Below are 16213 nucleotides of genomic sequence, written 5' to 3' on the forward strand. Positions count from 1 at the left end.
ATGGTTGAAGCCTCTTCTGATTTTCCCTCTCATCTAGTGAAGCCAAATGGCTTCAAAGCTATTTCTGCACATGCCTGCATGCAGCCTCCCACTCCCCTCACTACTCCTCACCCTACACTGCAGGTAGATGAGACAGGGCCTCCTGTCAAGGATGGACAGGAATAAAAATGTGACACCGGACCTCCTGTGAAGGTCCATTTTCTGCAGGGAATGGAGGGGATCCTCGAACAGACAGTTCCCCGCCGGCACAGGATCCTATCCGAGGATCCCCTGCCCCCTTCAGGAGAATAGGCCACAAAACAGACATAACACACAGCAGATCCAAAGGAAACAGATCTCTATAAAGCTTCCCAGGGCTTGTTTACATGCAATGCCAGGTTAATTGCACAGAAGTGCCCATTTTTCTAACTTTTAAAGGACCCCCATGAATACTGCTGTCCTTTTAGGAAGGCTCTTCCTCATAGTAAAATGGTAAAGGGACCCCTGACCATTAGGTCCAGTCGTGACCGACTCTAGGGTTGCGGCGCTCATCTCGCTTTACTGGCCGAGGGAGCCAGCGTACAGCTTCCGGGTCATGTGGCCAGCATGACTAAGCCACTTCTGGCGAACCAGAGCAGCACACAGAAACACCATTTACCCTCCCGCCGGAGCAGTACCTATTTATCTACCTGCACTTTGAGGTGCTTTTGAACTGCTAGGTTGGCAGGAGCAGGGACCGAACAACGGGAGCTCACCCCGTCGTGAGGATTCGAACCGCCAACCTTCTGATCAGCAAGCCCTAGGCTTAGTGGTTTAGACCACAGCGCCACCCACGTCCCTCATGGTAGAGTTTAGAAATAATTCTATCTTAAGACTTGGAAGGTAAAAGCAAGTTTAGGTACAGACCAGAGTTTTTTTAAAAAGGTGAAACATTAGGCTAAGGGCATTATATGCTCTGAGCTGCCCTAAATTTCTATGATGGAGGCCGCTGGTATTTTTGCCTCCCTTTAATCTGGTGCCAATTAGGTGAGGCACTCAAATGAAGTCAAGGGATAATTTCTCTCTCTCACTGAGATCCTGATTGCAAAGATTGCTTCTGTTTGTGTCTACATGGTTCTGACACTTAGCTGCCAACAACCGCTTTCTGTCTGTACAAAAAAACTACCTGTGGGGGGCCCTGTTACCTGCACATAAGGTGACTGCTAGCATTTCGGAACAAAATGACTGCTGGCATCGCCAAGACAGCACACACAGCTCTCTTTGCACACGCTCCTGTTGATGACACACAGAATGACTTACCTGATTAATTCAAGCTGGGACAACTCAAGATTGGCTTGAAAAATAGGCTTCTTTGTAAATAGTTCCCCAAGGATGCAGCTGGGAGGGGGAAAGGAACAAAGAAAGGTTGAAATGAACAGCAGAAACTGAAGGAAGCATTTGAATGGGGAGTTGGGTGACTCTTCCTTGGTTGCTTAGGTTTGGTAGAAACCCAGAACAGAGAGGGAGGTGCCCAGTCAAATTTGAATGTTAAAAAAAGGCTAATTCCATTAACCTCTATGATCAACATTTCCCACTTGCATTGGGAAGACGTGTGACACATTCACCTTTACCATGCAAAAAGACTGCTATAAAACAAATCCAGAAAGCCTGATCAGTGTTGTGATAGCCTCTGTGCCAATTAGGTGTCCAAAATTTTTAACTTTGGATCGGGATGGAAGCTGGAACTCATGGAACACAGAATCTTCTATTCCTCAGTGCTCCAAGGCTCATGGAACACTGAGCAGACTCTTTCTGCAATAAAGGGGCCAGGCTACCAAATTTTAAAAAGAAACAATGGAATGCATCACACAATAAAAATATCAGTCCATGGGCTCTCTCTCACACACACTGTCATGGTGTACCATTAGGATGCAAATGACAGAACCTGGCCTATAGCTTGATTTTCTAAACTACATCAAATGCGGGCACTGCCAGAGTTTTCACAGTATGCCTAAATGTTTAGAAAGTGTTTTTAGTTCACACACAAACACACTCATACAAGCCACTGAAAAAGCACAACACAGGGAAGCATTCAGCAAGAACTGTAAACTCATATCAGAAATTAGAAAGATGACTTACCCGCAGCTCCAGACATCAATGGCTGGAGTGTAACGTTCCTCGCCTAGCAGCAACTCAGGTGGTCGATACCATAATGTAATGACTTTATTGGTGTATGGACGGCTAAGTGAGGGGGAAAAAGAGATGTTTCAGGTTGAGAGATTTCTGTAAGGAATCAGAACATACATACAGAAGCAAGAATGGTGCAGCCAAACTGTGTTTGGGACCAAGGCTGAAGCTTCAATCCCAGCTGGCTGAAACAAAATGAACTGTGTAGGAATCATTTTCCATAGTCACAACCCATATTGTGTGTGTGTGTGTGTGTGTGTGTGTGTGTGTGTGTGAAGGGGCTTTATATAGGTCAAGGAAGGTTTCTCTCACAGCCACACCTGCTCAATCCAGACAACGGGAAAAGGGGCTTTTAACGTTTCATCCAGATGTGTGTTGCAGGTGCTTTTACAAGTCACGCTTGTAAAATGTCATCAGATCGCTAATGCTACTTGAAAAAAATGCTTTATAGGTTAATAGGGCATGCAACCTGATGCATAAAAGCTTGAGTGACGTTTACACAATGAAATATGCAACATAAAGAACGCCGCAACAGGAGGCCAGTGGCCTCCCATCTAAGGGGTTAATCAGATGCCCATCTGTTTGATTCTAGGCCATTTGTTGGACTGGAAACGGACTTACACAATCTTTAAAAAGGTGCATGTTATTGGATAATACTATTTTTAGTCCCAGAGTAGGACAGCTTCCAGGCTTTGCTTCCTTGTGGTGGTGGCGGCAGGTAATGACTATTCCCAAACGGGCAGCCTGGAGACTTGGCTCCTCTAGGAGAAACATTCTGATTGTGGCAATTTTAAAAGGGAGCATTTCAATGTGCATAATGCTGGAACGACATCACTCAGACAGTGAAAGGAAGAATTTCAAAATGCTGTAAAAGCAACCAGCATTAGAAACATATTCATTTCATCTGTTATCACTTCCAAATTATTCCCCCCCGCCCCAATCTCCTGATCCAGAACTAAAAACAATTTGCCTCAAGCTATTTTGAAATAATACAGATATTCACCCTGTGGATCAAACTACCTACCCACCCTCCCCAAGCTATTCGTAGGATGAATTATCCCCAGAATACTTGTGGTGTATGGAGAGAGCTTAATATACTGAAAGTCAAGCTTATATAAGACCTATATCAAGGATTCAAATTATTGTTTTTATTGCTGACTGTTTATATGGCACTTTCAATTGTGCCAAGCTATTTGCGATCCTTACTTCATTCACCCTCAAGCGCCATTTGGCAGCACAGAATTTGAACCGAAATGAATTAGGGTGTGGCTCACAAAGGCATCTTTACCCTGCCAGAGACTGAGCTCAGGAGCATCTGAAGCAGAAATAGAAGTGCCTCTGATCACTTGTGGAAACACTCTTCCTTCACCACCACTAGCCTCCACACATTGAGGGATCGGGGAAGAAAGGGTTGAGTTCAACTAGCTTTTGCTCAGCAAACCCACTGAAATGGGACGCGGGTGGCGCTGTGGTCTAAACCACTGAGCCTCTTGGGCTTGCCAATCGAAAGGTCGGCGGTTCGAATCCCTACAACGGGGTGGGCTCCCGTTGTTTGGTCCCAGCTCCTGCCCACCTAGCAGTTCAAAAGCACGTCAAAGTACAAGTAGATAAATAGGTACCGCTCCGGTGGGAAGGTAAACGGTGTTTCCGTGCGCTGCTCTGGTTTCACCAGAAGCAGCTTAGTCATGCTGGCCACATGACCCGGAAAAACTGTCTGCAGACAAACGTCGTCTCCCTTGGCCAGTAAAGTGAGATGAGTGCCGCAAACCCCAGAGTCGTTTGCGACTGGACTTAACTGTCGGGGGTCCTTTACCTTTAACCTACTCCCAGTCACAAATTTCAATGGGTCTACTCTGAGTAAAGGTTAGTTGATCACAACGCAGAGCTTCCAAGGTCAGAGAAAGATAGGTTTGAGCCACCTCTTTGGTTTAAAATAAAAGCACCAGTCTTCACTTCATCAACAGGGACTGAAGGCTCAGAATCATTTGCTTGAGGGTTTCCAACGAGTTCAAGACCGAGGTGGGATTTGAACCCAATACATTACTCAGATGTTCACCCAAGCAGGACTATCTCTTGAATAAGTCTCACTGAGACAGATGGGAGACATGCAAGATTAACATTTATGCAGGAGACTGTCCTGGCACTCAGCTATACAGCCACAACTGAAACATTTTAAGTGTGTTGTAAAGTGAAATGTACAAATGTGACACTAGATGGCAGTGGTGAGCTAAGGCAAATTCAATATATTTTTCAAAACATTTTTTAAAAAAGCATTTTCACAGTGTGTTTTTTTTATATGTGTGTGTAGATTCCATCCTGGTGTAGCTAAATCTACACCTATCCTTTGCTCAGCAGACACCTTACCTTTCTTCTGAACTGTAGAGCCGGGCAAGCCCAAAGTCAGCCAGCTTGATCTGCCCACTGCAACAAGAAGGCGGAAGTAGACTTTTATTAACAATGGCTTATACAAAAGCATGAATAGGAAACAGAGAATGAACAGGAATTACTAAAATTAACAGAAGCTTCAGTCATTCGCACTCACACATTTACAAGAAACATCTGCAATGCTCTTTTTTTAAAAAAAAAGTTTAACAAAGGGCAGAACTTAAGAATACGGCTAATTTGAACTATCTGGTAGATTCCCATTTCTTCTTTCTGTGGAACAGTTCAAGCCTTGAGAGACATGTGCTACAGCCCAGTTCCTAATGACTTATAATTCTATTTATTCGTTTTTATAAAGTAATGTATGAGGCACCACAAATGCAACGCCCAATTTAAAACAGCACACAAAAAAATAAAATTTAACAACAAATTATTTTTGGGGGGGGATTAAACAGAGTGGAAATAATCAAATTTAAATTAGTCAAAACGCTACATAGAACTAAAATAAGTTTTAAAGGGCTCCTCAGGGAGGGCATTTCAAAGTTGGGGTGCCACCACAGAAAAGGCTCTGTTTCGCTTGGTGGTGGGATATACAACAAGGCCTCCAAAGCTTATTTTAAGTGAAGCCTATCTTTGAAGTAGAGATTAATCCCCTGAAGCAGATTCGTATTCGCAGATTCACTGCGAGATCACATTCACCCGGTGCTATACCAGCTGCACTGGCTCCCGGTGGAGTACAGGATCAGGTTTAAGGTGCTGGTTTTAACCTTTAAAGCCCTATACGGCCTAGGACCCTCGTACCTATGGGGCCGCCTCTCCTGGTATGCCCCACAGAGAAACTTACGGTCTTCAAATAAAAACATCTTGAAGGTCCCAGGCCACAGAGAAGTTAGGCTGGCCTCAACTAGAGCCAGGGCTTTTTCGGCTGTGGCTCCGATCTGGTGGAACACTCTGTCACAAGAGACCAGGGCCCTGCGGGACTTGACATCTTTCCGCAGGGCCTGCAAGACAGAGCTGTTCCACCAGGCCTTTGGCCAGGGCACAGCCTGACTCCCTCCCTCGGCAATCTTCGCGGAGCTCTGGCCCAATGGTTGCCAGTGGCTTGAATTAATTAATTTTATAATGAATGATTTTAGAGTGTTGTTTGTGCTGTACTTTTATACTGTTTTATTGTTGTTAGCCGCCCAGAGCCCGGCTTTGGCTGGGGAGGGCGGGATATAAATAAAATTTATTATTATTATTATTATTATTATTATTATTATTATCAGAGGAGTCTTTCAGATATCCTGTCTGCAAAATGTTTAGGACTTTATAGGTAACAACTAGCACTTTCAACTGTTATTTGAAAGTGCATTTGGTGGAGGGCTGTTGTAGGATCATCCACCCTGTATATTCCAGAAAGCAATCTGGCTGTTGCGTTTTATACGAGCTGCAGCTTCCAAAAACCTTTCCACATTGGCCTTAAAAAGCACAGGAATTGGGAGCCACATTCCCCTTTGTCAAATTGGTCTGGCAGTTACCTGTTGTTTAATAAGATGTTGGAGCATTTTATGTCTCGATGTAGAAAGTTTTTTTTGTGACAGTAGTCGAGCCCCTCCATCAACTGCTTCATGAAAGACTTGATGTGGTCCTCTGAGAAATGCACCAGTCCAGATTCTAGCAATCCCATGAGGTCGTGGTCCATATATTCGAATACAAGATAAAAGGCACCTGGAGAAGGTGAGGAGGAGGAGAAAATGCCTGTTAATACTGAAAGTGTCAAAGTACACAATTTGGCACTTTAGCCCAAACACTTGTCTGTGAAATTTCCAATATGGATTATGGTGTGAGCAGGAAAAGGCAAGAGCAGCTTTCGCTCTGACTCTGTATTTACAGCTAAAAACCTCGTTTTTCTGCCTTCCTTAATATTTATGAAGATTGTCATGATTTCTTTGGGGGGGGGGATAAAATTGGCATGAGCCAGCCCATCACTCACCTTGGAATCATATAGGTCACTGCACTGAACTGATCTCTAAGGAGAGAAACATTTCCTTCCCTGCTCACCATGGTTATGACACCCAAGTAAAAGAGATGGACTGGGAAAGCCTGAAACTCTTCTACATATCTCACGAAAGACCCTCAAAATGGGAGAGCAAACTTCAGACGTGAATGTTTGTGACAAGACAAGCCTTTGCCATGCTAGCACTCCCGGGGAAAACTGAAGCAAAGCTACGCAGAATCCTTTACCTGCATGGAGCATTTTTATATGCTAAGTATGTTCACTGCTACTAAGGGGGCCCCACAACCTGCATCAGTCTCACATCTTACTTCTCAGCACAATGTCCTTCAATACCTTTGTCCTTCTTGAAATCCAGTGCATCTTGTTTGTCTGTGACGATTTCCTTCATGTTGACAACACTGCGGTGAATCAACTGCCGGAGAATTTTGATTTCACGGATGGCCGTGATGGGGAAGCCCTCCTTTTCATTGTCCAGACGCACTTTCTTCAAAGCCACCAACTCACCTGTCAAACACAAATGGCAGTCGGTAAGAAAGCAGGCAACCATTTGCAATAAAAATGAGCCACAAAAAGGCTGGTCCTCTTAAGCACAACCCTCCCTTCCAAGTTACATGAAGAAATATTAAGTCAGCACAGCCGGACCTTTGATAAGTACAACACTGGTTGGTAGATAAGGCCAACACTGCTTGGGGTTGGGGGGAAAGTAAGGTTAATCGATTGGTTTTGTCCTTGTTTTTATTATGTATTTTGTGTTTTTATCTTGTGAACCACCCTGAGATCCACAGTATACAAATTTTATAATAGTAGGAGGAGCAGCGGTAAGAGATACATTATGTTATTTGCACGCTTATAATCTGACATCAAGAAGACAATTATTGTCTACTGCCAGTCATTTTGCCCATTTCGTTCTTACAAATCATTTTAGGCTATTGCTTTGGACTGTGGTGCAATGGCTAGTGTTGGGGAGCAAAGTAGGAAATTCAGCTTCTCTGCCTGGATACATCCCTAGGCCTCTTCTTATAGTATCAATCGTGGTGTACTGCACAGTGTTTGTTTTGAGAAAACATGAGAAAGCATACTGGCATTACATTCTGAAGAAATGATCAATTAAAAGAGCCCTCCAAGCAGCAGCCTATTACTGTTAGAATTCCTGGTCTATGATTGCAGTCATGGGATTTTTGTCTATCACATGACGGTGTATGTTTTGACTCTACAGAGTGGAAAGTGACGGAGACAGGATGTTTGTGTTACTGTGTTCCGTGAAGTGGGACTATTGTCCTTTGTTCTTTTTTCTCTTTGCTGCCTGATGCTAGAGAGAGCGAGCCATGTTGCAGTGCTCCGTGTGTGTTTATATGTAAATAAAGTAGATTAGCCAAAATGCTGAGTTGCGGAGGTCTGTCATACGCATGATGCGCAAACTCTGCGGATCCCTAAGTGTGCGGGTGTCGGTTGGCATCGGTCGCTGTGATGTTCGGGCTGAAGAAATCTTATGAAGCTCCCGAACAATCAACCAGGAGGAAGAGAACATGCCAGTCGGGCACATGTCTCTGCCAGGGTCCCACTCGAGTGCAGGCTGAACTCCTGACAATTACACAGCCACCGGCCACATCCATGTAGGAAGAGCCCAGCTGTATCAGGGCCAGTGGCCCATCTGGTCCAGCATCTAGTCAATGATTTGCCTATGGGAAGCCCATAAGCAGGACATGAGCACAACAGTCCTCTCCCCTCCTGCAGTTTCTAGTAAATGGTATCCGTAAGCATACGGTCTCTGCCTATACGAAAACAGCTGATGTCAACAAATGTGAAAGCAGTTAGACAACATGGTGCTTTTTTATACGGTACTGCCATGGATCGGTTGGATGCAGAGGAATGGTGGGAGGAGCCAACTGGGAACCCCCAAGGGAAGGATGACCGGCACGCTCTGCGACAGCTACTTAAAAGTGAATTCAATATGAGAAAAACGGACTGAAAATAGTGTGCACTTTTCTATGAAAATGAAAAGGATGTTTAAAATAACCTTTGTGAATTATGGGGACAGAACGACCTAAAATGCATAGAAACTTATTTATGTATGTTACTATAGCAGCAAGGATGTTACTTGCCCAAAAACGGAAAGAAGTAGAAGTCCCAGCAAAGGAAGAATGGATACAAAAACTTATGGAATATGCAGAAATGGCAAAAAATGGCAAAAGTTACCGGAAGAATAAGAAATCAAGGCAACATATTTTTTTAAAAATAAAAGAATGGAAATGGTTTACTGAATATTTACAGATGAATTATAAACAGATAAAGACACTGGCAGGATTATTGTAATAACCTGCAGTTTTACAAGAGTTTATAGTTAAGGAAGATGAATAAACGAGCAAATGAAGTTAATTTGGATATGCTGAAGATATTAAAAACAAATTTAAGGAACCACAGAATGAGGGGGAAGGAAGTCAAGTTTTGAAATGTCAAAATGACTGTAAAATTAGTTAAATGTATAAAATTAGTGAAATGTATAAATTTGAAAAGTATGTATAAATAAATAAGAAAAGAAAATAGTGTGCACCGAGTACCCACCTGTGTCCTTGTCCTTGGCTTTGTACACTTGCCCATAGGTCCCCTCGCCGATAATACCAATGATATCAAATTTGTCCACGCAGCGCTTTCCCCAGTCACTTTCCGTCTGCCTCCTCTCACCGTAACGAGGACAACAGATTCTGAGAGAGAGAGAGAGAGAGAGAGAGAGAGAGAGATGGGAGTTGGGTAGAGAAGCACAAGAGCCGTAAAAATCCCAAATGCCGACTTCGACAAAACGTTTCTGAATAACCAGCTTTGGTGGATTTTCCTGTCCATTATCTGCCTTCATGGTTCCTATATCAACACCTGACACTACAGATTCTTTACAGCATGCATGCATGCAAGTTGTAACACTGACCGAAATTTCTAATTCGATATATTATTTATTACATTTATGCTCTACGCTTCCTCTGAGGAGTTTGAAGAACCTCAAACATGGGTTTGGGGCAATTTTCCATTGAGACATTACAGGACTAGGTGTTTAAACATATATGAGAATAATTGAAGCTGTTTTATACAGATTTTAGCTATTGATCCAGTAGTATTCCAACAGGCACTGGGTTTCCAAAGTCTTAGACAGAGATCTTCCTCAGTCTTGCTATACTGACACAGAGATGGGGAATCTGTGGCTCTACAGATATTGCCGGACTATTTCTGCACTGGTGCTCTTACAAAGTGAATCCTCAGTCAGTTGCTTGCTATTTTATTTTGCTTCTGTAAAACTGTGTCCATTGTTTTCATTATTTTATAAAAATAGAGGTTACATTTAATAAATAAACACAAAGAAAATACATTTGCTCTGGGAATTTTCCTTCTTCCCTTTAGTTAGGATACCAGCAGCTGATTCCCGCACCACACCTAAAATCAGTGGCCCTCTGATTTGCCATTTGCTACCTTCTACGTAGTAATCTTTTCCCTCTCTTGTCACCTGAAAAGATTCCTAAAGACTTACTCTTTATGTGCAAAGAGATGGATTCCTTTTATGAACCTCTTTCTTCTGCCATTTCCTCTCTCTTTAAAAAAGTTTTATATAGATTTGCAACATAATCATAGTGTTATTTACTGGTGCTAGTCAGACAGACTCAGTTACACCGGAGTTAAATAAATCTTTACTGGCTACCAATCTATTTCTGAGCTGAATTGTAAGGTGTCAACATTGAATATTAATGTTCCACATTGGTTAGGCCATGATAGTTTATATTTTAGGTATTTATATAGAAAATGCATCTTTCTCAATGACCTTCCCTGTGTCTTAATATCTTCTGGTGGAGCCCTTTGTCAGATGCCTTCCTTGCTAAAGACAAGGCTGGTATCCTCTAACAGCAATGCTTTTTCAGTAGTGACATTTTGCTTGCAGAATACTCTCCCCTATGAGCCACACAAAGTTAGCATCTTCTTAGCTTTACTCTGCTTCATGAAATCATTTAATTCTGCCAGGCCTCTCCATGCTGTTTCTATTGTTATTTTAGAAGCGTGAATCTCAACATATTATGCAGTGTTTATTCTATTTTTAATCATTAAATAGGATTCGTGTATATCAATTCAAAAACAGGTTTATCAGTCTGCGCATGACACCTAACATGGCACAGTAACTGAGTTGGGAACCAGTAGTTCCCAGTTCAAATCTTGCCTCTGCCTTCAACACAGTATGTAGCCTTTGGCAATTGCCACACAGGGCTCCTATAAGGTGATTCAGAATGAATGAGAATGCAAGACATAAATGCTAACTGTTCTTATCACTACGAAAACATGGCATGAGATTGCTTGAGCAACGATCTGGCAAGCTCTACTTTCCTGGAAGGTACTGCTTTACACAACTTGGGTAGGTAGCTAAGTGTCTATCTTCATCTGGTTTCTTATGGTTCCTCCCATTAATTCCAAACCTTACCAAAATGACCAGACGTTTCCCTGAAGTGGCCGCTATGCAAATAGATGCCCTCTCCACACTTACTTTGGTCTCTTTCTACATGGTTGCTGAGGTGGCGTGGCTGCCTTTGGTTCTGGAGACTCTGGAGGGGAAGGGTCTCCACCAGGAAGCTCTGGAGGGAGTGGGAGGTCCGTGAGCAAGTGTCGTGGTCTCTGGTCTTTCTCCTTCTTCACAGGTTTTGAGGGGACAATCTCCTTTGGGCTAAAGCACCAGGAAAAACAACAACAACAAAAAGAAGGGCACATTTATGAATTATTTAGAGCAACCACTTGTCACATCTCAACACCCTCTAACAGAAAGGTGACATAAGCTTTCTTTTTTGGAGCAATGTGATAGTCACCAGGATTCCAACCTTATCGACAGTGAGTATTTGTTGGTATTTAGCTCATCCCAAGTGATGCGCCATACAAGAACCAAATCTAGTACAGTGGTGCCTCGCAAGACGAAAAGAATCCGTTCCGCGAGTCTCTTCGTCTTGCGGGTTCTTTCGTCTTGCGAAGCAAGCCCATTAGAGGTTTAGCGGCTTAGCGCTACAGTATTAGCGGCTTAGCCGGCTTAAAGATCAGCTGATAAGCGGCTTAAAGACCAGCTGATAAGCGGCTTAGCATCAGCTGTTAAGCGGCTTAAAGATCAGCTGATAAGCGGTTTAGCGGCTTGGGGAAAAGGGGGGGAAAAGGAAAAAAACCCCGCAGGAACTCGCAAGACATTTTCGTCTTGCGAAGCCAGCACATAGGAAATTCGTTTTGCGAAGCACCTCCAAAACGGAAAACCCTTTCGTCTAGCGGGTTTTCCGTCTTGCGAGGCATTCGTCTTGCGGGGCACCACTGTATCTGGCCTCGATTTGGGTATCCAAAGTTACTTTAACACACAAACACATACACACACTAGGAAGCATCTAACCCTCATGGTCGCAGTTTCAGGGCCAAAATGAGTAGGCAATGTCTAGTGAAGCCAGAGAAAGGCTGGTTTGCACAGGTTCTCCTTTCCTCCCTTGTAAGTTATCTCTTATTGACTAGCCATCTACCCCCTTTCTGCTCCTGCATACAGGTGGAGACCACTTTAGGCGCATCCAACTGACGCGTGATCACTGGTGTGGGATCCTGTTGGGCCCGGAAGAAGTAAAAACAAGGGCATAATGGGGGGCGCTTATAAGTGCTCCATCAATGCTTTGTGGGCTGGGGGCTGAAATGGCCACCACTTCTGGGGTCCTTTGCCTTCCCCCCAGCAGATGTGAAGAATTGGAGCCCTCTTTGCCATGGTTGGTGAGAGGGAGGGTGGGGTAGATAGGGAAAAGAGAAGAGAACCCCCCAACTGTCGCTTGTAAAGGTAAGTTTCTACTTATAAGGAGTGGGCTGACTTTCCACAAGTTAAAATTTAAATTTTCATCCATCTTCAGTTACCTGGTGTTACAGGTGTGACACCCCTTACCATCACCAAATTGAATCAGAACTACAGGCTGGTTCGTGTGCAGAGTCAGCAGGACAACCTAAAGTAGTAATGTGCATGTGTGAATGCACCACTACACATGAAGGATTAGTTAAGAAGAGATAGCTGGATCAAACCAAAGACCCATCTAGTGCAGCCTGCTGTTTTCAAAATGGATCCCCATCACTCAGAGACATACTGCTTCCAATGCTGGAGGGTAATGTAGCCATCATGACTAGCAACCACAAGTGGCTTTAATCCTCCATGGCCTACAGACAAGAACTTTCATTTCACTTCAAACACAATGCTCTTTGAAATACAGGCAGTGATTGTTTTCAGAACATCCAATTGACACGTGATTGCCAATACATGGGTCCTTTTAGACCCGGAAGAAGGCAGAAAGGGTGCTCTACTGACATGCACAAGGGGTACGAATGGAACCCCAGTGTGAAATGGTTGCCGCCTGTAACTAGTTGTCAAGTAATGTATATATGCAACTTTGAATCAGCCCTATGTGAAGGGCTCACACAGAAAATGAGTATCGCCGAGCTAAGCCTAGCAAAAATTCATACCTGGGGTCCAACTAACTGCCCTGTTTGAGGTCAGGAATGAAGCCCCTCCCTAGAAGTCAGTCTGGTAGAGACACTGAGAACATTTGACTTCTGATGGCCAAAGTCATCTAGATCTACTGCCCTGTAAACTCTCTTTCAGGGGTGCACTAGATCTTTGCTTAATTACGCAGCTGTTCAGATGGATTGAAGGTAGGATTTTCTTTGTCATATTCCAACACGACAATTCTAGATACTTTCATATCTCAGTCTCTAACTCTGCCTGTACGTTTGCATGACATCACAGTACATGCTCCTTAGAAAGGAAAACCACCTCACAAGCCAAAAGGATCGGCAATTTCCATGTTCATAGTTAATTCAAGGCTTACAGTTACGTCAATATTTAGGAATATTTTAACAAAGACTGGCATGAGTTTATCTCCTCCTTACAACTACACCAGACAAGGAGTGGGGAAAACAAAAGCCTCAGCTTCGTCCATTATTTAGCATTACATCTGAATGTGGTTATCTACAAATTCAGGGGATTGTAGTTTTAACAAACTAGAGTTAGACTAAAACAAGCCTTGGTTTGATAAGCAGGCTGAGAACCTATCCAGAAAAAGCAAACGAGCCAAAGGACCCACTAAAAAAGAAGCCCAACCTCCCTAAAAACTCAGACTCTGTATTGTGAGAATATTCTCTCTGACCCCAAATATGGCAATCAAACATTGATAGGGAAGCAAATGCCACACACTGTCCTTGCTCAGATGATAATCTCTCAGTGCACAGGCAGCTCCTTTGCCACGATTAAATCAGGAAGTCTCTGTTGAACCCATTTTGTCCAAAATGGAAAACTACATTACAAACTTCAAAACAAGCTAGGATATTAAACAGTTCAATATCCAGGCTAATATGCTGGCTTGTCTTGAAGCCGGTAACCATAGTTTCCCAGTTAATCCAAAATAGGAAACTAGGGTTAACAAGAAGTTTCCTAGTTTAACTGTGGAAAGCAGCAAACTGTGAAGGGGCGGCGTGCAAGAGCTAAACACTCATGCATATCTCAGATTAATGAACCAAGACAAGATAGTCTGAACCTGACTGCCAAGTCCTTTAAAGAGAAAAAACTGAGCCCAGTAGCATAAACTTGACGCACTTAAAACTGTTGCTAACGGGGGATTTTTTCCTGAGCTGGCCACATAAGTGAGGCATTGTGAACAAGGGACCAACACTAAAACAAAAATTTAGGTTTATATATGCCAGGGGTCGGCCAGGTTTACCTTGCCTGGGCCAGTTCACTCCAGCAGAGATCCCTCGGTGGGCCAGATTGCGCACGCGCATAAGCGTGTCTGCCCATGATTTCCGCCGTCGGCGTCTGTATCTGCACAGACACGATTTCCAGCGTCTGCACCTGCACAGACGTGATTTTCAGTGTCTGCATCTACACAGATGCAATTTCCAGCGTCTGCGCATGTGCAGATGTGATTTTCGGTGCAGCGAAAGCAAGTCCCCACACAGCACCGTTTTAGCGCAGCACAGGGGAACTCGCTGAGTGGGCGGCTCATGGGCCAGTTAAACAACCTGTGTGGGTCACTTGTGGCCCATGGGCCTTAGGTTGCCGACCCCTGATATATGCTATACAAGGAATAGCGCTGGTGTACAACCAATCATTCATGTCAGCTAAATCCAGTACCATCCTGACTGGCAACAGCTGTCCAGAATTTCAGGCTACAGCCTCTTTCAGCTCTGTTACTCAAGCAAAGATCCTTTCAACATGCTCTAATTTGGGACCATATTTTCCATTTCCTGCAAGGGAGCCCCAATCCTAACCATCCCACTAATTTAGAAGCCTGTTTTACACGTTCCATATACCTGGTATCCTCTCCATACATTCCAAAGCTGCTTTCTACATCTGAGGCCTTGAGTTTTTCTTCACTATCTGTGCCATTTTCATAAAGCCAAATCACATTTCAAACACCAGATTATTTCATTTGCAATGAGAAATGAGCAGATACATAAATTCTAACAAGTCCTGATCCATAATATTACCAACCCTTTGTGGAAGAGGTTTACTTGGTTATTCCCCTTACCTATCCATGTCATCTTCCCCAGGCAAGACAGGTGGAAAAGGAAGCGGAGGCAACGTTGACGTTTTCAGATGCGGAACAGCAGTTGTCACAGATACATGCACCTTTAAGGAGGACTGCATGGTGGGTTGAGAGTTAGCCTGAGTAGTCAGAGATGTCCTGGAGTGGGTAGACGACGGCAGACATGATGGAACTAAAGCAGGGGTGTGAGTGGCAGGTGACTGGGCAGGCGGCAGAGGGGGAATAACTGGTGATGGAGGCAAAGGGGGTAATGGAGGAGGAGCCTGAGCAGGGGGCGACGATGTTGGCAGAGGAGGTAGTGACTTAACCGAAGGCAAAAGAGGTGGGACCTCTTGCTTGGCTGTCTCTGTTTCCTTTGGGGTCACAGTTTCCTCCTTTCCGCCTGCAAGTTTCATATCTTTTGTTCCCATTGCTTTCGAGTCTTTAACTGAAGCAGGAGGTTTCTTCTCGTGGTTCTCTACTGCCTTTGTTTTTAGGGGCTCAGGAGTAGTTTTTGTCTCTGTGTTGTGCTGTGTGACATTTGCTGGCTCAATGTCAGAAGGGCACTTCTCAGGTTTAGCCGTTTTTGCCTTTTTGGCCTCAACCGCTGGCTCTTTAACTTCAGCCAAACTGTTTTCTTTCCTAGATAAAACACTAGGAGAGTCCTTCCTCTCCTTCCCATCAACCTTTGCTGCGGCTGCAGCAGCAGCTGCCCTCTCTTTTTTCTTTCTGCTCAGTTCAGCTCCCAGGCTGGAGTTCAATGGTAGCCGAGCAGGTGAGATACTGGAATGGCGACTGCGGGACCCAGATCTCTGCTTTTTGTTATGCGAAGATGAGTGCCTCGAGTAAGCAGGACTTCTACTTCGAGACTTCACTGGCTTCCTGTGGAAAAAGAAGAGGAAAATCAGAATCTCCAAAGAATGCTACAGTCGTGTTTTATGTAAAAACGCAAACCTTTAGCTCTCAAAGGGGTGGGGGGCTTGCTTGAAGTGTGTAGACATGGCTATGATCCTGTGGCTCCAATGAGCATTTTAACTCCTCGCCAGCTTCCCCATTTGCTTCTATTAGAGGTTCTCAGCCACATTTTTTTAAAAAACACATTAAACAATCAGTCACTGCGCTACCTGCTAAAGTAGAGGTG

At 43.9% G+C, this 16213-nt stretch overlaps 1 protein-coding gene across 3 annotated transcripts in view; it reads right to left on the minus strand.

Annotated features, from left to right (window-relative positions):
* CDK12 (cyclin dependent kinase 12) overlaps positions 1-16213 on the minus strand; it is a 31935-nt gene that overhangs the window by 9075 nt on the left and 6647 nt on the right. For all 3 annotated transcript variants that reach the window (XM_080978254.1, XM_080978255.1, XM_080978253.1), the window contains exons 2-9: positions 15076-15954; positions 11040-11216; positions 9089-9228; positions 6860-7030; positions 6048-6237; positions 4510-4566; positions 2098-2199; positions 1279-1356 (exon numbers count right to left, since the gene is read on the minus strand). In XM_080978254.1, coding sequence (XP_080834380.1) covers positions 1279-1356; positions 2098-2199; positions 4510-4566; positions 6048-6237; positions 6860-7030; positions 9089-9228; positions 11040-11216; positions 15076-15954 — 1794 coding nt within the window. The remainder of the gene's footprint in view (positions 1-1278; positions 1357-2097; positions 2200-4509; positions 4567-6047; positions 6238-6859; positions 7031-9088; positions 9229-11039; positions 11217-15075; positions 15955-16213) is intronic.

This window comes from Podarcis pityusensis (assembly GCF_964106645.2).
Source record: "Podarcis pityusensis genome assembly, chromosome: 13".
Classification (NCBI taxonomy): domain Eukaryota; kingdom Metazoa; phylum Chordata; class Lepidosauria; order Squamata; family Lacertidae; genus Podarcis; species Podarcis pityusensis.